The following is a 22,066-nucleotide window of genomic DNA, read 5'->3' as shown; positions in this document are numbered from 1 at the left end:
TACCATTATTCTCTGAGAATCATCTGCTTACTGATGATACTATGGTTTAGCCTGCATTAATTGGATGGGACTATTATCCTTTAGCTCATATTCTAATTTCTTTAGTTGTTTCTCAACTTACACTAGGATTCTTTGATCCAAGAAGCAGAGAATAAATGTATAGCTTTACAAATCTCCACAACGTATTAGTTTGCATTTAGCATTTAATAACATTTTGCCTCTTCCGAATACATGGTTTTTATCCTAGAAATGTGGAATAAATTTGGTTTACCCTTCAACAGTTCACCATTAGGAAAATCTTCACTGAATTATTTACCTGAAAAAGTGTCACTAAATCAAACATCTGAATTTTAAAAATTTGAGTTCTTGATTGCCAGTAGCCCGGGTTTAGAGATATAGAATGGAAAGACATTAGACTATTTTTATCACGTTTGAAATAAAAATGAAAATATTAAATTCAAACAAATGAATCCTTGCATGAAAGATGTCATATTTTGTCTGGGATACCATTAGAGAAAATCAGTTGTATATATTTACATGTAATAAAGAGAATATATGTATTTTTCTATTCTCAGACTAGACAACCAGCATCATAATTTTTGCATGCTAAAAGGTTTGTTCTACTGCTGTTAGAAAATGATAATTATGTTTCAACAGGCTCTAAACAGCTTAGAGTAGTGATTTTGTCCATTATCATTCATGTTTATAAATTTATGATTCACGTTGACATGCACGTGACATATGGTAATATTTGATTGTTTTAAATGCTGCCAAACTGAAAAAGTACAGTTTAAATGATACTGTATCAATTGAAAATGAATTTTTTTATTTGGTCAATATAAATCTTTGTATTCTAAACCTCTATGAATGTTATTTACATGATATTTCTAAAGCAGGCTCTATTATAGAGTGCTTTACATTCAATTTAACTGAGATTTCTACTGGCTATTTGGATAATACTTATTGCTAGGATTGAGCGTTAGAGTATAATAAAATTTAATAATTTCAGTTTTGAAAGAAGAAGGTCAAAATACTAATAAAGTTCATTTGGAAGTGTCTGTGTGTTTTCTGCTTATTAAAGCCATATCACCTACAAAGACAGTAATCACACAGCAGACAGCAACTTGCAATTCCTGCTTCTTGGCATCCCATGTTCTTTTCAAGATGTGCAATTTCTTCTGTTTTAATCTAAGTCAGCTGTTTAATAAACTAGGTTCACCAATAAATCACACAAGAAACTATCATGTTAAAAACCCACATTTTCACTGGTTGTCAGATACTAATGATGCTTTTTCACATTGACTACATGTCTAGTTGTAATCACCTTCAAATAATTATTTCTATTCTGGATGTAATGCTCCTGGGAATCCCTTCTCACTTTTGGTTATGCACAATAAATCTGACCACATCATATTAATTACTACACTGCTCCTGCTCGAAGTGAAAAAGTTAATTTTAGGCCGCAGAGCATACGCTATTTTCCTTGCTGTCTATGCCTAGTGAACACTGTTGCCTTTGTCTCATAATAATTCAGTAAAATGGACTTACAAACGAACTTATAAACAAAAACAACTTATCAGATATAATATCAATACAGAGATTGCAATTTTCCTGGAAAATTGTTAAATACAGTATCCATACTATATTTTTTTCAATTTTAAACTCAAATTTTGAACAATGGGATGCAGATGGACTGGATCATCCTAATATTGTTGAAAGAGTATATAAGTATATCTCACAAAGTTTTTAGGAAGTTGAATTAGAAGATTTCATTTTGATGTAAAAAATGTGAAACCCAGGTATATGAGGAGTTTTTAGAAAGTTCATGGAAAAGTATATTATGTAAAAATATACTTGGATTTCATTTTTTTATCCAAATAAACTTGTCTTCTTCTTTTTTTTTTTTTTTGCATTGGTAAGGTCACTTCTGTTTGTTTATTGAGCAGTAGCACTGTGCCAGGCCCCGAGTGACCCCTAAGGCCTCTGAGAGGCCTGTGTCATGAGTGTGGACAGAAAGCGTTAAACTTGTTTTTTAATTTCAGTTTTTTACAATATTTGAAGAATCAATTATATTGTTAAAAATTCTTTGAAACATTTTTCTAGAAATATCTATTCATTCTAAGCATAAATATCTATATGTGTGTATAGATACAATATATATACTTTATATTTTATATTTGAAAGGTAGAGTTACAGAGAAGTAGAGACAGAGAGAGAGAAAGTTCTATCTGCTGATCCACTTCCCAAATTGTTGCAGTGGCCCAAGCCAGGAGTTTCTTCCTTATCTCCCACACAGTTGCAAGGCCCAAGCACTTAGGTCATCTGCTGCTGCCTTCTCGGGCCATATCAGAGAGCTGGAGACTTGGATTGGCATGCAAATGGGATGCTGGCACTGCAGGCAGGGGCTTTACCCACTACACCCTGGCCCCTGGCCTAAAACTTTAAACAAGCCAAGTAGCCATGATCATTAGGATGATGAACAAATTATAATGTGATCGAGCAATGAAAATTTAATAAGTGACACAATGTGTAGGTGTTTGGCGTACTTGTTGAGACATTGCTTAGGATGCTCACATCTCATGTCAGAGTCCTAGGTTCAAGTCCAGCTCTACTCCTTATTACAGCTTCCTGCTAATTCAAGCCATGCAAGACAGATGTCATGGCTTAAGTAGTTGGGTTTTTGCTACTCATGAGGAGTACCTGGACTAGGTTTCAGGCTCCCAACTTTAGCCTCAAGCTAGTTTTGAATTTTGCAAGCATTTGGGGTATGAAGCACAAGACAAGAGCGCTGGCAAGTGATCTCTTTCTCCCTATCCCTCTCTCTCTCATTCTCCTCCCCATCTCTCAATTTCCAATCTCCCTTTCATGTGAATAAATAAATAAAACAAACTAACACATATGACAATATAGTATAATTTAACAGACATGACAATAGGGAAAGAAATCAGGAATAGAAGGGTAAGATTCTATTTATATGGATTTGTTTAAACAATGATGTTACTGTAATTGTCACTCTCAGGGAAATACTGACTGGGAGAGGTCTCAGAGAAACCTCCTGTGATTCTCACAATATTCTACAGTAGTAAAGGTTAAATAGTATAATCATAGGTAAAATGTCAATGAATAGTTTTGCAACTGTATGTCTGTAGATATGTAGTGAAATCGTTCCTTGAAATTTACAGAACAATGACTTAGCATGTTTTTCATGAGTAAACTCACTGTTTACTATGTAAATACCAAAAACTCCACTGATCTCTAGAAAATACTTCATTGTGTTGCTTTTCTTTTAGTGTCCTGAATTTAAAAGGCCCAGGGATATTGCAGTTGACTGGGTTGCTGGAAATATATATTGGACTGACCATTCAAGGATGCACTGGTTCAGTTACTACACCACTCACTGGACCAGTCTGAGGTACTCTATCAATGTAGGGCAGGTGAATGGCCCCAACTGCACCAGACTCTTAACGAACATGGCTGGAGAACCCTATGCTATTGCTGTCAATCCTAAGAGAGGGTAGGTTAATGACTTGATAATCATATTTCTTTACATGGGTACTCATTTTTAGTGGTTATTTGTGTCCTTTGCTTTACTTCTATACTGGGTGTTCAACAGATTCTTAAGAATTCCAAAAATCTCTTTATTTACCCTCCATTCAAAAGGATGTATGCCAAATGTTTACAAAAAATAAATTTTTTTCTAGTGGTTACTATATAATATATGTAGTGTACACATGTGTATGTTTGTGTATGTTTCCATGTATATTGCAGAATAATGAGTCTGATGTGATAAAAACATGATTGTTAATCTAAAAATGAATTTTTAAAATATTAAAAAATATTATATGAAGAATATTAATGTTTTAGTTAATTGAGATCATAGGAGATAAATGCATATGTTTTAGCACATTTAAACAGTTTGATACAAGTATTTTTATTCCTGTAAAACTATAAGCAATGTCCAAAAAAAAATAAGATAACTAAATCATTCTCCTGAATCACTCACAAAGTAGAGGATTAGGTCTTGAGTATAGAGGAAATTTTACTTGATTTTTAGAATTATTCAATGTGTTGTGTTCTAAAGGAGAGAATTATTTCTGTGTGAGAAAAGGATGACTTCTCCAGAGAAAAGATCAAAGCACATTATGCAGCATCTATAATAAAATGAATATTCCCTCAGAAAAAGAGAATTTTCCCCTAAGACTTTAATACAGTTTCAAACTTGAACTGTAGATATCAAATAATGAGCTATGGTGTATGCTAGTAAACAGTGGGACTCAAATTTGGATGTGGATAGGTAAGAATTTATTGGAAAGTGTTGATTTTTAGAGCCCTCTATTGGAAGTTCCCACTGTGCAAGCTTTTAATTGGGTCCTGAAACTATTTTGATGGGCATTTGGGGTGATTGTCTGCATGTGGTCTGAAGAAACATTACTTTGGGGAGTGGAGTCTGGTAGTAAGACGCACCATCACCATGCTAACTTCCTTGAACTTCTCTCTTCAGGATGATGTACTGGTCTGTCATTGGGGACCACTCCCACATAGAGGAAGCAGCTATGGATGGTACACTCAGAAGGATTTTAGTACAAAAGAACTTACAGAGGCCCACAGGTATGCCGTGCTGCTGACACACGCTAGAATGTGAAGCAGGATGCTAAGTACATTAGTGTTAACAATTCTTTTTTAGCTTCATTGGCAGTGGAATAATTTTTACAAGTCGATAAAACACACTATGATTTTATGGAAGTCATTATCATTTCATGTTCTATTTTCCCAACTTGAAAGTCAGGTCATTATCACACTGCCATATTATACTGTTATGGGGGTGTTATTGGAAAATTGCTCAAATTGTAAGGCTATTAGTAGCATTTCCAATGCATGAAATTTTCATGGTTTATAACAATTTTAGGGTATTTTTACAGTTAATGTTGTTGAGATAAATGATAGTATTTCTAAAGGATAAGAGATGAAATGGACAAAAAGATGACAAATTAGAAAAATTTTTTGTGAAAAGCGGGTTTTATAATTCCTTAAGTGATAGCTCATTGCAATGTGGCTCTCGTCTCCCTCTCAGACATGCCATCTAAGTTGTTACCCCTAACTGTCTTCCCTCAGGACCTCTCAAAGCTCCAGTCCTTTTTGCTCCCGTGTTCTTTCTCCTATGTCATTTCCTCTAAGCTCACCTGGCTAGACTCCCCTTCTTACTTTCTTTCTAGCTATTTAATTTTAGTACTTCTTCAACAGTTATACACTTCAGATTTCAGGAACCTCAGGCATTCTGTGCCACCCACTGTACCCACTAACTCTCACCCAAAGAATGGAATACATTATCCATAGCACATACCATTTAATATTCAAATGATTAGATTAATAACACATAATTAAAAGGTGGTTTAAAATGATTGATTTGTAGTATCACTCATCATTTAAAAAAAATATATATATATATATGTATACATATGTGGCACTTATAGTCTTCACTTTTAATGTGCCTACACCTTGCATTTACTGAGATTGCTTTTACTTTTCATGAGAATAAGCAGTGTTTATAATATATTCTATTTACATAAGTGTGTTTCCATTCAGTGATTTAGTAAATACTAACTGAACACCCATTATGTGCTAGAAACTGTTCCACATGCTGAAGAAACACCTTTGTACCCTGGTGAAGCAAGTCTGAGCCCTTGAGAGAAACTTATCTGCCTGCAGGGGATATAAATTGACATTTCACAGACTCTTAACATGGAACCTGTCTTCATTTTAAACAATGACTCTGGCATCAGTGTGTAGAATTGCCTGTGAGTGTGTACTTTAGAGGGAGCCTGAGAAGGGAGATTCTTGTGTAAAAGACAGATATGAAGGGAGGGTTTTCTAGGAGAATCCCATAGGAGATGGAGAGGGAAGGAGAGAAATTCCAATAAAACCATGCCTCAGGTCAAAATCTTGTAAAGGCATGAGCCCCTGGGGATGCACTTTTGAGCACAAATCCCAGGAGGACAAGGTCATCTTTTATGTTGCCTATCAAATGGCTTCCAGCCTCTAAGTCCCAAGCAAGCCGTTCCAATCAGTTGAGCACAAGTCTCTGGCAAAGCAGACCAAGTGTGAAGCCTCAGCTGCTAAAACAGAAGATCAGGGATGGGCACCTTTATCTTGAAAAGGAGATCTGGCCAGACACCACAGCATCTCATACAATGGCTCGAGTGAAAGATGCACCTTAGGAGCATCTTCAAAGTGAAAGCCATGCTGCTCAGCACTGTGGGTAACTTAGCGACGAACCTGACACAGTCCCTTTTCCCGGGAACTTTGCATTCAAGAATGAAACAAAGAGGCTTGCAGAGAAGTAAATGTAGACTTCTCACAATGTGAGAATTGTCTGATGCTTTGTAATATCAGAGTTCAGAGATGACAAAGATTACCTCTAATATAGAAAAATTGTGTGAAAAGTGTCACTTTAGGAAGTGCTTGAAGTCTGGGGAGGCATTTAAAAGGTGAGCAGGTAATCAATCCTTCATGAGGAAATTTTTATAAAAGTGTTATTTGGAGTTAGATACATTTAGTTTTGAATCCCACAAGAATCACTTACTAGCTGTGGGAACTCAGAAAGGAACTTACCTTCAAACTTAACTTTTAACATTATCAAGCCAAGGAACAATAATAACTAAATTAAAATAATGTTGTATTTATTAAATGAGGTATATTCTGAGCCAGGGGGTTCAGTGTAGAGCACATGGCATATTCTGCTGATGACGGGGGTCATGTGACATAGAAATGGAAAGGTTTGTTAAGATAAAAAAATGAGGTAAGATTAGAGGACCTTAAATGGCTAGGTGTTTAGACATGACTTTTTAGCTAAAAATGAACCATTATACAATTTTAATTCTTGGAGTGATGTGAAAAAGGTAGATCTCCAGGCATATTGATTTAGCAGTCCTGAGCCAATGAGCTGAATAGAAGAGGTAGAGACTAAGACACATGTTAATTGTCATTAGTGATCCAGAGAAGTACAGAGAATAACATGACAAGAAAGCAGTAGAGAAAGGCCTAAGTATATAATTTGTTTTAAATTTTTTGTTCTTTTACTAACTTGGTTCCAAATATTCGTTATTCCAGTTCAGATAGGAGGTTTCTGAGAATTGATTTTTTTCACTTTATTATTGGTTCGTTATTAAAGACAAAAAGGAGATGTGATATTTTAAAGACAGACACAAACTTGTTCTTTCATATAAACTTGGTTCTCATCACTATAACAGGAAAAGTTACTTGATTCCTTTATTAACTTTTTAATTTAAAAGACTATCTCTTTTATTAAAGGGCTTAAGGTAAAAATCAAAATCATTGATTTGTGGATTTTTTGGAATATGAATCCCACTCATAAAGACTTTGTTATGTAATTTTCATCTGGATGTAATTCCACTCACTAGTACAATATGTGACCAGAGCTGATAAAGATGGGTGTCTCAGACAAGCCTAAACCAAAATAATTCAATATATGAGAATGTTTTACTGCTGCTGAATCTGAAAAACGATATTGTTAATTAAATTGGATTACACATTCATTGTTTTCTTCCATTCCATGATGAGCAAATTTAATATTTTAATCATAAACCAATTTTATTTAATCATAAACCAAATTTATTTTACTTCTTTATTGGGCTACATTCACACAGAAGAAACATGCTTTCAACACTTCTTAAACAATTCTTTTTAACTTTATTGGTAGCAGCAGCAAAGTGCATCATTTTATGGTTCATGTTACTCATAATTATCCATGAAAAGGCCAAAACATAACTCTTAACATTACTATATATAGCAAATTAATCATTGAACAGAAACCATTAAAACATGGACCACTTATTTAATTGCTAAGCCATTTCTCAGTGGCTGGTTGGCGATGGTACACTTCTATATTTTCTCAGGGAGCAATATTTATTTTTAGTTTGATTACATTTCTATATACAGAATGGAAGACTTATTCATGAATTATTTTCATCATAATTTTCCTTTTTTTCTTTTGATTGTTAAGTCTTAGTCCATCTTCACAAGAATAGGTATTTTATATAAATTCAAATTATCTTTGATTCGATTGCCTTGCCATTGAAATGTCCTTCAGTTATTTATTGAGGATTTTGGTTAAAAGTTTAATATTTGGCTTCCAGATGTCTTTTAGTGGCATTGCACTTTCAAAGTGTGTAATATGTCGTATCCAAAGATGATCTGTGCCACAAAGGTTAAACATACACAGCCGTGAAGATTTAGTATAGATTTATATGTCATTCATCTTATTCTTCTATATTGATGGAAGTTTAATTTCTAATATATGTGTTGATCATATTTCTGCTAGAAGATAACTGACAGATAAATACAATATTAAATACATAAATAATATATGATGTTAATACAATAAAACAAAAATACAATATTAAATAAATAGAAAAATACTGTTTTACTAAACATTAAGGCGATTGTTATTTACTGACAGATGCCTATGATGAAAATGAAGACAAGTATTAAAAAAAATTAAAAAAAAAAAAGAAAATGAAGACAAGTGATCTTACAGCAAATTAATGCTTAGTATAAAAATTTAAACACCACTAGAAGCTTAATTAAGGACTTATTTTTTTTCATACTATGAACATCAATCTTCAGTCACATTAAATTTTAGCATGCACACAGGTGGTTCACAACACCATGCCAACTCCACATGGAGAAACCATCTTATGATTAAATCCATGAACCATTTATATTCTGAGAATATATATTCATGAAGTGATTTAAATATGCCCAATATTTTAAATGATATATTATTTAATTATTGAACTCACTCAGTGTATACTATAAAGATGAAAACTGAAATACCACAATAAGTCTAAATGAATAGCCATAATTAAGAAGCCATTAAAGGAAGAAACACTGCTTGGGATGCCTTCCTTCATAAAGGAGTGCCAGTTCTCGTTTTGGCTACTCTGCACTTCCAAACCAACTTCTTGCAGGAGATGATGGCCCAAGTACTTAGGTTTTGCCAACCCCATGGAAGACCCAGATGTTGTTCCTGGGTCTTGTCTTCAAGCTGGCCCAACCTGGCTGGCATTTGGAAAATGAACCAGCGAATGGAAATCTCTCTCACTCTGTGTCTCCCTCTCTATCACTCTGCCTTTAAATAAATAAATCATTATTTTTTAAAAAGCAAGCATGGGACTGGCATTGCAGTGTAGCCTATAAAGCCATGCCTGTGATGCTGGCAACCCATATTGGCACCCGTTCTAGTCCTGGCCGCTGCACTTCCAATTCATCTCCCTGCTAATGTGCCTGGGAAAGCAGCAGAAGATGGCCCAAGTTCTTGGGCTCGTGCACCCTCTTGGAAGACCCAGAATAAGCTCTTGGCTCCTGCCTTCAGCCTGGCCCAGCCCCAGCTGTTGTAACCATTTGGATCTCTCTCTTCATGTCTTCCTACCCTGCTCTGTGTAGTTCTGCCTTTCAAATCAATAAAATAAATTTAAAAAGAAGGCAAAATCAATAAAAAAGTAAGCAATACAGTAAGTATGAAAGGAAGTATATATTTAGCATGGCTTTCTTCATATGGTATATGATTCTTATAGCTTATTAAATAAATGCTATGTAAAATCAACAGATCTGTTGGAGATAAGAATTATTTCATTTTTTTTCCCTCATTTCTGCAATGTCATGGTATACACTGGGAACTTTCTGTGATACTTGAAGGAACAAATCAATCATAAATGTACATTAAGAAACAAAAAGATAATTTTAAATAACCTCCAATGATTTTCCTGATGTGTTGATGTGTGTTTGTTTCACAGGTCTGGCTGTGGATCATTTCAGTGAACGCATCTACTGGGCTGACTTTGAACTCTCCATTATTGGCAGTGTTTTCTATGATGGCTCAGATTCAGTGGTCTCTGTCAGCAGTAAACAAGGTTTGTGAAGGGTCTTTGGCTTTGTTTTTAATTGTTATTGAGAGCATTAAACAATACTACGTGTGTGTGTGTGTGTATGGAAGCTTTGTATTCTGAATGTCCTTAAACTTTTTCCACTTACAGCTCTTAGATTAGTAAAAACTTTTATTCCTACAAAAATAATGAAGTCAGAGCAGAATAACTTCATTTAGGTAAATGTTGACCTTTATTGTCTGTGTTTAGAAAATTATTTCATCATGTTGCTTCCTGGCTATTCCATTCTGAGCAAGGTACTCCAAGTATTCAAGATCAGCACCTGTAAACACTAACTTTTGCTCCAAATTGCAATAAAATAATAACAATTATTGCTACTGAAGGAAACCCTCATCCAAGTGAAAAGTAGTGTGAAAAATGACAATTTAATGTCACCACCAGTGACTGCAGGATGCACCTGTGCCCTTCTGCTGTTCTACCCTTTTCTATCTCTGCCTTTATGCCTGCCTCCTACTCTTTTGTTTTATGATTCTGTTCTGGGCCTCATCCCACACACCCTTTCCTGCCTTTACAATCTTTTTGCTAAATTGAATTTCTGCCATTTATTTTTCTATCCCTTACATATTCCAGCCCCTTTCCTTTATTTAGCCCATGTGATTCATAATGTGCACTTAACATTTTCATATTAGCACCTTATGTTTACAGAATATAGCTTTGATTTCTATTTTTAAAATTAATTATTTTATTTAAGTGTATTTATTTGAAAGAGAGAGAGAGAGAGAGAGAGAGAGAGAGAGAGAGATTTAGTTCTGATTGTGCTGATTGGTTTCCCAAATGCCTACAATAGCCCAGGCTAGGACTGAAGCCAAGAGGCCAAGAGTCAGGAATGCAACTCAGGTCTCCCATGTTGGTGGAAGGAAACCAGTTTCTTGATCCCTCAAATGCTGCATCCAAGGCTTACATTAAAGGAAAGCTGGAGTCAGGAGCTGGAGCCTACAAATTGAAGCCACACAATCTAATGGGATGCAGGCAATTGAACCAACATCGCTCAATAATTAGATCTAGTGCCTACTCATTTATTATCTTTCAACAAAAGCAGAAAAGAGGAAAATTCAACTTGCATTACGCCTTTGCTTGATATGCATGTATTTTGTATCAAGGATCCTACATGGGAAAATGTACATTTTCTGTAATTAATAATGATCTTAAGCTGTTTTAACCTACATGTACATTTTATTATCTTCAGAATTATTGAAGAAAATTTGTAGGCCAGCGCTGCGGCTCACTTGGCTAATCCTCTGCCTGCGGTGCCAGCATCCCAGGTTCTAGTCCCGGTTGGGGCACCGGATTCTGTCCCGGTTGCTCCTCTTCCAGTCCAGCTCTCTGCTGTGGCCCGAGAAGGCAGTGGAGGATGACCCAAGTGCTTGGGCCCTGCACCTGTATGGGAGACCAGGAGGAAGCATCTGGCTCCTGGCTTCAGATCGGCGCAGAGCACTGGCCGTGGCGGCCATTTGGGGGGTGAACCAAAGGAAGGAAGACCTTTCTCTCTGTCTCTCTCTCTCACTGTCTAACTCTGCCTGTCAAAAAAAAAAAAAAAAAAAAAAAAAAAGAAAGAAAGAAAAAAGAAAATGTGTGAACATAAAGGGCATCCATGCTTTATAATTTCTAGGTGATGAGTAAAAATAAATTTTATCATTTTCCATGTTACAAATTTCAGTATCAAAAGATGGATTTCTCTTTTAGTAAGGTCTCTTAAAATACTACTCATGTGCATAATTACCAGTTTTCAGCTTGTATTTTTTATCTAATTTTTAAAAGAGACAACAATAATTTCAATTTTTGCTTATTTTTTTGCTTAATGCTGTGTAAAATCACCAATGACTACCTAATAAACAGTCATTCAGGTAATCTAATCTGACTGTTAATTTGATCCAGAACACAAATGGAGAGTTTTGTGAGCTAACTGTTTTGTACATCAGATAGGAGTGGCCCACAGTACACTTTTCTTTTGTCAACCACATAGCACAGACCATCAGTCTTCTTATAGTAAACCCTGAGAAAATACTTTGTGATGATGAGGATGATTAAAGTGATGATGAAAAATGTTTTAATGTTCTGAATGACGTTTAATTTTCTGTGTATCTCAACTGCCAAGAATTTAATTCCAACAAATTCACAGCTAATATGGAAATATTCTAAATTTAAATTTTTTAAAGAAACAGTAGTAATATTTCCTATATGATCTTGGATAAAGCTCATTTTCTAAGTCTGTGTAAATACATTATAATGTTATAACCTCAATTTTTAAAAATTCTAGGTTTGTTACATCCACATAGAATTGATATCTTTGAAGATTATATATATGGAGCAGGACCTAAAAATGGTGTTTTTCGAGTACAAAAATTTGGCCATGGTTCAGTAGAGTTCCTAGCTTTAGATGTTGATAAAACAAAAGGTGTTTTGATATCTCATCGCTATAAACAAGTAGACTGTAAGTATAATATTTTATAAAGTTTTCTACTGGTGAATGTTTTTCTTCTATACCTCTCAAAATAATTAATATATTTTAGTTATTTCATTGTCAATCCCAGTAAGTTAAATAATTTTAATTTTGATGTCATCATACCTCTTGAAATAACAGGTCAAAATAGAGATAATGAAAAAGTTTCCATTTCTGCCATAATTTGATTTGTGAAACTTTTCTAGCATTTGGCTATTTCATTGAAACCAAAGTTGACATTGCTGTTAAATAATGTTACTCGTTTTTCTACAATTATTAATAAAAACTGGCGAGCCTATAGGTGATATAAGCAAAAAAATTCAGCCTTAGCCATTTTGACTCATATTACTATAATCAAGTAATTGTTGAAAAACTAACCTTCTCTTTAAAAATACTCAAAGAGAACTCTTCCCAAGATCATGAAAGTGTTTTCTTAAATTTATTTTTATCATCATTATTGCTATTCTTCCTCTTAGAAAGAAGTATGTAGATAATTGTAATAGTTATGAAATATATGATTCAAACGAAGACATCAAATTCATAGAAGAACAGTGTAAAACAAATGGCTGAAATTCTATTGCTATCATCACATATCTGAAGCTATTTCAATATATAACTTATTTATGGCAAATAAAAAGATATGATTTGATAGTTATATGGATAGACAATAGTAAATGTTTATCCAAATTAGTTTAAGATACAGGTTAAAACAAACCATGGTTGCCTAAAATCTTCCTAATATTCTATTCAAGGTCTTTCTGCCCCTTACCAATCATTCTAAAGTTAAAGTAAAGACATTCTATCTCATTTCTTAGTTCTACTTAATTCATATTCATAGTCAATCATTGCCACATTCCAAAAAACTAATATAAAACCCCATCCTGAATAAAAGAGGTTTCACACAGGAAGTCACTCTGATAGTTATCAGTTCAGTTACTTCACTGCCATTCCCGTTCCATTGTAGTGAGTATAATCTCCAGGGAAGGCCACAAATCAGCTATGACTGCAAAAGGATGCTAATTAAACATCTACACCACAATAAGGATAGCAAACATTTACACATGCCCACAAACTCCTTACCTGATTGAAAGTAAGTAATTTTAAGCAAGGGTTTTAGAGAAACAAAAGTTGTTTGTGTTTTGAACTGACATATATAGACTTTGAACTGACATACATAGATCTTCAGCCTTTGTAAATACCAGTGGAAAGTTGTTCCTGCATGTTCGAGTAGTCTTCTGAAGATCTAAAAGGACTAGGTCCCTGAAGACTTCAGTTGGCTTTGGCTTTGCTTTTAAGCAAACTGCACTTTGAGTTCTAAAACCAACACTTTTTTGTTGTTGTTGCTTAGTTCTTCATTTTTACCAAAATGCATTTACAACATTCAAGAGAGTGGCCAGCTATGGATTTGAATAATTTTTTTTTTCCTTTTGGGAAGTACAATTAGGGCAAATTTCCTATTAATGAAATTTGTCTTGACCTGTAAAAGAGAACAATAGCACTGAATTGAGACTTTCATCACAGAATATAATGTCCTTTTTTCAATATTGTTAATTCACCAATTCACCTTATTGAACTTCGTATCCTCGAAACTATTGCTTATCTGTATCGCCACATTCTTTATTTTCTTCTTTTTTATTTTCTGCAGTACCCAATCCATGCTTGGATTTAGCATGTGAATTCCTCTGCTTGCTGAATCCCTCTGGTGCCACCTGTGCTTGCCCAGAAGGAAAACATTGGATTAATGGCACCTGCAGAGATAGCAGCCTCTTAGGTAGGTATACGTCATAGTACTATAAAATAAAGTTCATAATTACAATAAATTTTTGCAACTATTTAAACTGAGCAGAATCACCTGCTCCATCAAGCAAATTGAATTGATATCCCATGGTTCTGAACATGTGTGAAATCCTTTCTCTTTGTAGAAGACTTCTTATCAATTTGTTTGCACTTACTCACAAAGCAGCATTTGACACTTAAAATGCATTAGCAATAGATTTAGAACTTAGAATTATATCACAGAATCAAAAGGTATTTTTGTGTAGCTATTATATCAGAAAAGACAATTACATTTTTTAGGATGCCATTCTATTATGGGTTGTAACCCAATCCAAAAATTCATTTATTCATTCAGTAAGTTTATTTCCAATATGTCCTGTATGCCTAACACTAATTTAGAAACTACATCTCATTTTCTTCTGAGTAAAATGTGATTTACAATACATTCATCTTTCTAAGAAAAATAATAATAAATATTTTAAGGATTATGAGCAAGGAAAAAACCTAATTAGAAACAGAGGACAGGGGCCAGTGCTGTGGCATAATAGGCTAAGCCCACTCCTGCGGTGCCTGCATCCCATATGGATACTGGTTCATATGCCAGCTGCTCCTCTTCAAATTCATCTCTCTGCTATGGGCTGGGAAAGCAGTAGAAGATGGCCCAAGTGCTTGGGTCCCTTCACCCACGTGGGAGACCTGGAATAAGCTCCTTGGTTTCTGATGGGCCAAGCTCCGACCACTGTAGCCATTTGGAGAGTGAACCAATGGATAAAAGATCCTGCTGTTTGTCTTTTCCTCTCTATCTCAAGTACATAATAAAAAAATCTTAAAAAAAGAAGACAAATTTAGAAATAAAACATAAGGTTGTTTAATGCAATATAAGATTTAGAAGCTAGAACTTGAAATAAACAATAAAAAATTGAAACCATTTCAGATTATTTGTGTTAAGTGGTAAATATATAAATAAAAACAAAATAAAAAGCAATCTAATGGGAAAGGCAAAGAAGAGTTTTCTCTTTAATATCCATAGAGACTGATAATAGGTTCCCACATAATCAGAACATTTGTCATAATGGGAAAAAAATACTATTAAGGGGAAAGAAAATTTACACATAGGAGGCTTTACATCATAGGCAAAAACACAATGCTAAAAATCAATTGAGTATAATAGGAAACATTTGCCACCAAAATACACACTTAGGACATCTTCATTGCAGTGTTTCTAGCATGTTGTATTACTAACCTCAGTTAGAATGAACTCCTCACATGAACATTGGGCATTTGCCCTCAATCAGCATCTGCACACATCTGTAGTTGTCTCATTCTCTGCTGATGGTTGCATGGAGTTTGAAGAATTTTGTCTTTGACAATGCACTAAGTATAAGTATGTAACTATTATATTCTTTAAAATTTATGCAAAATGTCTTCTCCTAAAACATCTCTTTTAAAGCATTTTGTGTGTAAAGCTGAAGAGGTAGAAAAGATGTTATGATGAATGACATCAACACTCATAATTGTTATTTCTGTGGACAGTGATATAGGTCACAAAACAGAGTTAAAAGTATCATAAAATTTCAGATAATTATCCAGCTGAGGGCAAGTTAGAATTTTCTGTAGTATATATGACTTTCAAAAATCTGCAAAGAGTGACTGCATTTAGATTAAGTGGAAATAAGGGAGAACATTGAGACAGAGGAAACTGAAAAGACATGGGCACACAGCATGTAAAAAAAATAAGTCATTGCAGTTAGTGTACAGGATGTGGGAAGCACTTTTGTGGGTGACAGTGTTGGAAATTTCCTATCAGAGGGCTAAGTATAAGTCACAGTTGGTGTATTCAGTGTGCACTTTGGTGTCAATTACCAAAAAACAAAACAACAACAACAACAACAACAAAACGGAAGCTGGTGTTGTGGTACAGTTGGTCAAGTTGTTGCTTGCAGCATTGGCATCTGTATAAGCACTGGATTGAATGCCGAGTGCTCCACTTCTGATCCAGCTCCCTGCTAATGCACCTAGGAAAGCAGCAGAAAGTAGCCAAGGTGCTTGAACTGAACTCTGCACCCACCTGGGAGATGTGGATAAACTTCCTGGCTCCTGGTTTCAGACTGGCCCAAACCTAGTCATTGTAGGCATTTGGGAATTGAACTGACAGGGGAAAGATGTACCTTTCTCTCTAACTTCTCCCCACTTTCTCTGTAACTTGGCCTTTCAAATAAATAAATAAATCAGTATTTTTTTTTTAATTGCCAAAAAAGTGCTTTCACTGGCACTATGAAGGGATTTTACCAATTCTCCAAAAAAGGGTCAGTGCTGTCTCCATTGTGATGGGAGAATAAGAGAATTAAGTAAATATTTATTTTTTATATCTTAGTTAAGGTATACAAATGTCACATATTTCCCATACACAGAATCAGGAACATAGCCACCATACTGTCCCTCCTGCCCACATTCCCACAATTCTTCCTTCTTCCTCTACTATTCCCATTCAAATTTTTCAAAGATCTTTTTTCAGTTAAGTGTATATTCATAAGATTAACCCTACACTAAGTATTATGAAGAAAAAAAAAACACAGTCAACAGTCAAAACAAAGGCTGTAAACAAGCATCAAATCTCAAAATGTCAATTTCACTCCTATAGATTATCTTTTAGGTTCTCTATTAGTTACCACAGTTCAGGGAAAATATATGTTATTTGTCTTTTTGGGGACTGGCTTATTTCACTAAGAATAATGGTTTCCAGTTGCATCAATTTTGTTGCAAATGACAGGATTTCATTTATTCTTTATTCCGTATGGTATATTCCATAGTGCATATATACCATAATTTCTTTATCCAGTCTTCAGTTGATAGACTTGTGGGTTGATTCCATATCTTAGATATTGTAAATTGACCTGGAATGAACATAGGGGTACAGAACATTCAATCATCTACTGATTTCACTTCATTTGGGTAAATCCCCAGGAGTGAGATGGCTGGGTCATATAGTAAGTCTGTATTCATATTTCTCAGGTATCGTCATACTGTTTTACACATTGGCTGCACCAATTGACATTCCCACTGACAATGGATTAGGGTAGCTGTTCCCCTACATCCTTGCCAGCATTTATTGTTTGTTGTTTCTGTATGAGACCCATTCTAACTGCTGTGAGATGAAAGCTCATTGTGGTTTTGAATTGCATTTCCCTAATGGCTAGTGATCCTGAGCATTTCTTCATGTGTCTGTTGGGCATTTGATTTCCTGTTTTGAATAGTGTCTAAGTTCATTGCCCATTTATAACTGGATTGTTTGTTTTGGTGTTGTTGAGTTTTTTGAGCTCTTCATAGATTCTTCATATTAATCCTTTTTTTTTTTAAAGATTTATTTTATTTATTTGAAAGACAGAGTTACAAAGAGAGGTAGAGACAGAGAGACTATCTCTGGTTCACTCCCCAGATAGCTGCAACTGCCGGAGCTGTGCCGATCCGAAGCCAGGAGCCAGGAGCTTCCTCCAGGTCTCCCATGTGGGTGCAGGGCCCAAGGACTTAGGCCATCCTCCCCTGATTTCCCAGGCCACAGCAGAGCGCTGAATTGGAAGAGGAGCAGCCGAGACTAAAACTGGCTCCCAAATGGGATGCTGGCGCTTCAGGCCAGGGCTTTAACCCTCCCTGCCACAGTGACAGCCCCTAATCCTTTTATTTTTAAAATATTTTATTTATTTACTTGAGAGCTATAGTTACATACAGAGAGGGAGAGACAGAAAGAAAGGTCTTCTACCCAACTGTTCATTCCCCAAATGGCCGTAATTGGCTCTGAGTGTGTAGAACTGCTCATAGTGATTTCCCAGAGACCCAACTACACCCTGTGCCCTCCTACACATTCACAGAACTCCCACAGTCTCAGCACTCAGGGCTTTCACAGTCATAGAGTACAGAAGATCCACTCTGCCTCACTAGCCTGCCCCATCCGCACAGAAGCTGAGACATTCCCAGATCCAGCTGTCTGTGGGAGTTCTGCCTAGGTGGTTTGAGCCCCAGAGCCCTGGAGCCTGTTATTATGTTGAGAGGCTGGGGTCACCTCACAATCCTATATGTGTACCCAACCCCTGTCAATCCTCCCAGCCAGATTCAGAGTCAATGGGGAACACGGATTTTCCCCTCTGGTAAAGTCCCTGGATCACATACATGCACAACAGCCATCGGCCACAGCCCTGCTTGTTTCATAGTCATGCCCGTTGTCAGGTACTCCTCTTTTCAGACTGGATCGTAGTGTAAGATATGAAAGGGGTGTACATTTCACTTTAGACTCTCATTAACAGATTTTTAAAATATTTTTTTTTTATTTTTCATTTCTGTTTATTTGAAAGGCAGAAGGATAGATAGAAATGAAGAGACAGAGACACAGAGAGACAGAGACTGATAGAGACAGACTGACAAAGATCTTCCATCTGCTGGTTCACTCCCCAGCTATGGCTGGAACAGGCTGGAGTCAGAAGCCTGGAATTCCTTTCAGTCTTCACACGGGTAGCAGGGACCCAAGTACTTAAGCCACCACTTGCTGCTTCTCAGGGTGTGTATTAACAGCAAGCTGGGAGCAGAAGAGCAGCAGAGACTTGGACTAGGTGCTCATGTATATGATGTGGCTATCTGAAGTGGCATCTTAACTGCTATGCCAGACACCTGCCCCCAAAACAGATTCCGTGAAATGTCAATTCTTTTGGTGCAAAGAAAAAGCTATGTAGTTTTTTTTCATAATGTGTAAATTACATATATAATTTAAAAATTGCAACAAAATGAACACAAATGTTCAATTCCATTTTTCACAAACTTTTTGAAGTACCCTCATATTCTGGAAGAAGGTGGCTATCAGTGTGGCTGTGGTGGGACTTTGGATTAGGTCAGGTTCTATCACTTCAATCGTTTTCTGCCTTGGGTTCTATATTTGCTTCTCTTTGACTTGGTTTCTTCAAATACTACAACTACTATGTAACAGAAATGGTAATATTTTATATTTAATAGTAGTAAATATTTTGAGGACTTACGAGCAAGGTATAATTATATATTCAGTTAGAAATTATTAATTCATTCAAATTTCATGTTTAATCTCTATATATTTATTTAATCTCCACAAAACCATGATGGTACCATGCTGTAATTTCTCCTATTTTATAGATAAGAAAATTGAATCACTGAGCAGCTCATTTGATTTTCTAACATTATCTAGTAATTGGTGGTACCTTGAGGTCAACCTTGGGCAATCAGCTCTTGCAACCATCAAACAATACACGCCAGTGCTTTCATGTTACCTGCTGTGCCCATTTCCAAGGTTGTGGGAAATACTAGAAATAATATGGGTAAATTCTTAGTATCACAATACCTTACAAAATGTAGACCCATAAACTGTACTATAAAGCTGCTACCATAAAGTAGATAAGAAAATGAAGCATGTTTTTTGTTGCATTGAATCCTCAAATTATATTGCTTTTGCCTTGAAAGAAGAAAGTTTGGTTATCTGATTGTGTATTTAACCAAATGTAAAACTTTTCAGAAATTTGTTTTACTGTGGGCTGGCACTGTGATGTAGCAGGTAAAACTAACACCTGCGATGCCAGCATCCCAAATAGCCAAAGGTTTATATTTTAGCTGCTCCACTTCTGATCCAGATTTCTGTTAATGGCCTGAAAAAAACAGATGATGGCCCAATATTTGGCTCCCTGGCCCTCATATGTAGTCCTAGATGAATCTCCTGGATCCTGGCTTTGACCTGTCTCAGTCCTGGCCATTGCAGCCACCTGGGTGGTGAACCAATGGGTGGAAGATTTCCCTTTTCTGTTTCTTCCTCTCTCCTTATAACTCTGACTTTAAAATAAATAAATAAATAAATAAATAAATAAATAAAAATAAATCTTTTTAAAAAAACTTATTTTACTATTTCAACCTTGCTTAAATGCATTATTCCAGAAGCCTCCTCAAAGCTCATTTCTGTAATTTAAAAGAAAATTTTAAATTTAATGGGAGTATTAAAAATATTCAAATTTGTCTCTTCACATACAGTCCTTGATAATAGATGACTTGGACCACTTTAATAAGGGTCATAAATAAGTAGATTTCAGAATTATTGATTGGTGTAGATAAATGCCAATTAATTTTTCCTGACATTAACTTTTGATATAGCCAAGGGTTTTCAGCTCTTTATAATTGCTTGCCTTTCTCTAAGCTGTTATTGTTAAATGATGAGCACAGTGAATGTTTTTAATCTTCGTGTGAGAAATTTGAAATTCAAATAGTACTCATTCTTGGGGCAGTATTCACCTGCTCTTTCCAATGGTTGATTATAATTGCTGGAGTTTGACTTCTGGAGGTGATTGAGGTATTGACAAAAGCAGCCTTCTTTTTCATTACAGAACTAGTACTGAAGGTTTTAAAAGAATGCAACTCCATTTCTGTCTCATCAGTGCTGTATTTGTAAATCTCAAATTAAGCATGTTATAGAAATACACAAGCCCTAGAATCTAGAGATTTTGGATACCCATGTGGTTTATCAGAACATCAACAAGTGAAAGTGAGATCCTCAAGATAACCCCACCTATGGTCCAAAACACCTTACATATTTATCTTCTCTGTTCACATTTACAGATGCCATTGAGATAGATCATTCTGAATGAGTGATAAATGCAATGGTAAATTTTAACTTAAGCAAGCACTCTAGATATTTCCTTAGAAAATGACCCTGTGCTCAGTTATTTGCTGGAATTTCTCACTTGTATTGCACAGGTAACTACAATTTAATAGACCCAAAGCTAAATCACCCCTACATTTCCTATTGTCCTGAGTTTCCACTTACTTATACTGATCAAGACAAGGAATTGTCCTTAATTGATCCCTATTCTCTTTATACAATGCTAAAATGTGTTTTACTTCCCAGTTACCTTTAGAATACATCAAAATCCATCAAGCTCACATTGCTATATTTTGATATAATCAATCTCAGACTTTGTGCATTCTTCACTCCATCTTCCTTTTGGGGCAAAGCCCAAAATCTAGATTTCTTCCCTCATTCTTTCCTTATCTCTTTAAAGATCCTTATCACTCGCAATTCCTTCCCTTCCTCCAGACTCTCTATTCCAGGTCCAGATGGAGTATCTTTCATTCAGCTTCTCCAGGGCTCTTCTTCTGGTGTTCATAGAAGATAGTCCACTTGAGCTCTCCCTCAGTGTACTTTCACTCAGTATACCTTCCAGGCACTTGCGAAATAGTGCTCAGTAAGAATGGTACTTGATTACTTAACCAGATCAGTAATGCATTGCCTGTGAAAAATGTACAATGCATCTTATACACCTAGCTCTCCATTCTTCTTTGTTCTACTATTCCAGATACGGCAGATATGACTGAAAGTCAAATTCTCATTTGTGTTTAGGTGTGAACGGTATATACTTAGGTACTTCACATTTATGAACTTTTAGAATTTTTACTTATTTTTAAATTTAGTATTTAATACACATCTAAGTTAAACTCCTTTTCATCAAAGGCATTTTTAAAATGATTTATTTATTTGAAAGACAGAGTTACAGAGAAGCAGAGGCAGAGATAGAGAGAGAGAGAGAGGTCTTCCATCTGCTGGTTCACTCCCCAGGTGGCCACAAAAGCTGGAGTCTGTGCCAATCCAAAGCCAGGAGCCAGGGGCTTCTTCTAGGTCTCCCATGGGGGTGCAGGGACCCAAGGATTTAAGTCATCCTCCACTGCTCTCCCAGGCCATAGTAGAGAGCTGGATCAGAAGTGGACAGCTGGGACTTGAACCGGTGCCCACGTGGGATGCCGGCATTGCAGGTAGTGGCTGCACTGGCTTTGCCATAGCGCTGTCCCCAGATCATTCAAGCCGTTTTAAAGTGAAGTAACAGAAACCCCAGGT

General features: G+C 35.7%; 1 protein-coding gene across 1 annotated transcript in view; it reads left to right on the top strand.

The window, feature by feature from the left end:
- Positions 1–22,066, top strand: part of LRP1B (LDL receptor related protein 1B) — a 2,136,850-nt gene that overhangs the window by 2,033,791 nt on the left and 80,993 nt on the right. The window contains exons 78-82 of the mRNA XM_062186250.1: positions 3,291–3,514; positions 4,502–4,608; positions 9,813–9,929; positions 12,220–12,393; positions 14,048–14,173. Of these exons, the coding sequence (XP_062042234.1) occupies positions 3,291–3,514; positions 4,502–4,608; positions 9,813–9,929; positions 12,220–12,393; positions 14,048–14,173 (748 nt within the window). The remainder of the gene's footprint in view (positions 1–3,290; positions 3,515–4,501; positions 4,609–9,812; positions 9,930–12,219; positions 12,394–14,047; positions 14,174–22,066) is intronic.

Source organism: Lepus europaeus, chromosome 1 (genome assembly GCF_033115175.1).
Source record: "Lepus europaeus isolate LE1 chromosome 1, mLepTim1.pri, whole genome shotgun sequence".
Lineage (NCBI taxonomy): Eukaryota > Metazoa > Chordata > Mammalia > Lagomorpha > Leporidae > Lepus > Lepus europaeus.
The sequence above is the reverse complement of the archived record's forward strand: the minus strand, read 5'-3'. Positions and strand labels throughout refer to the sequence as shown.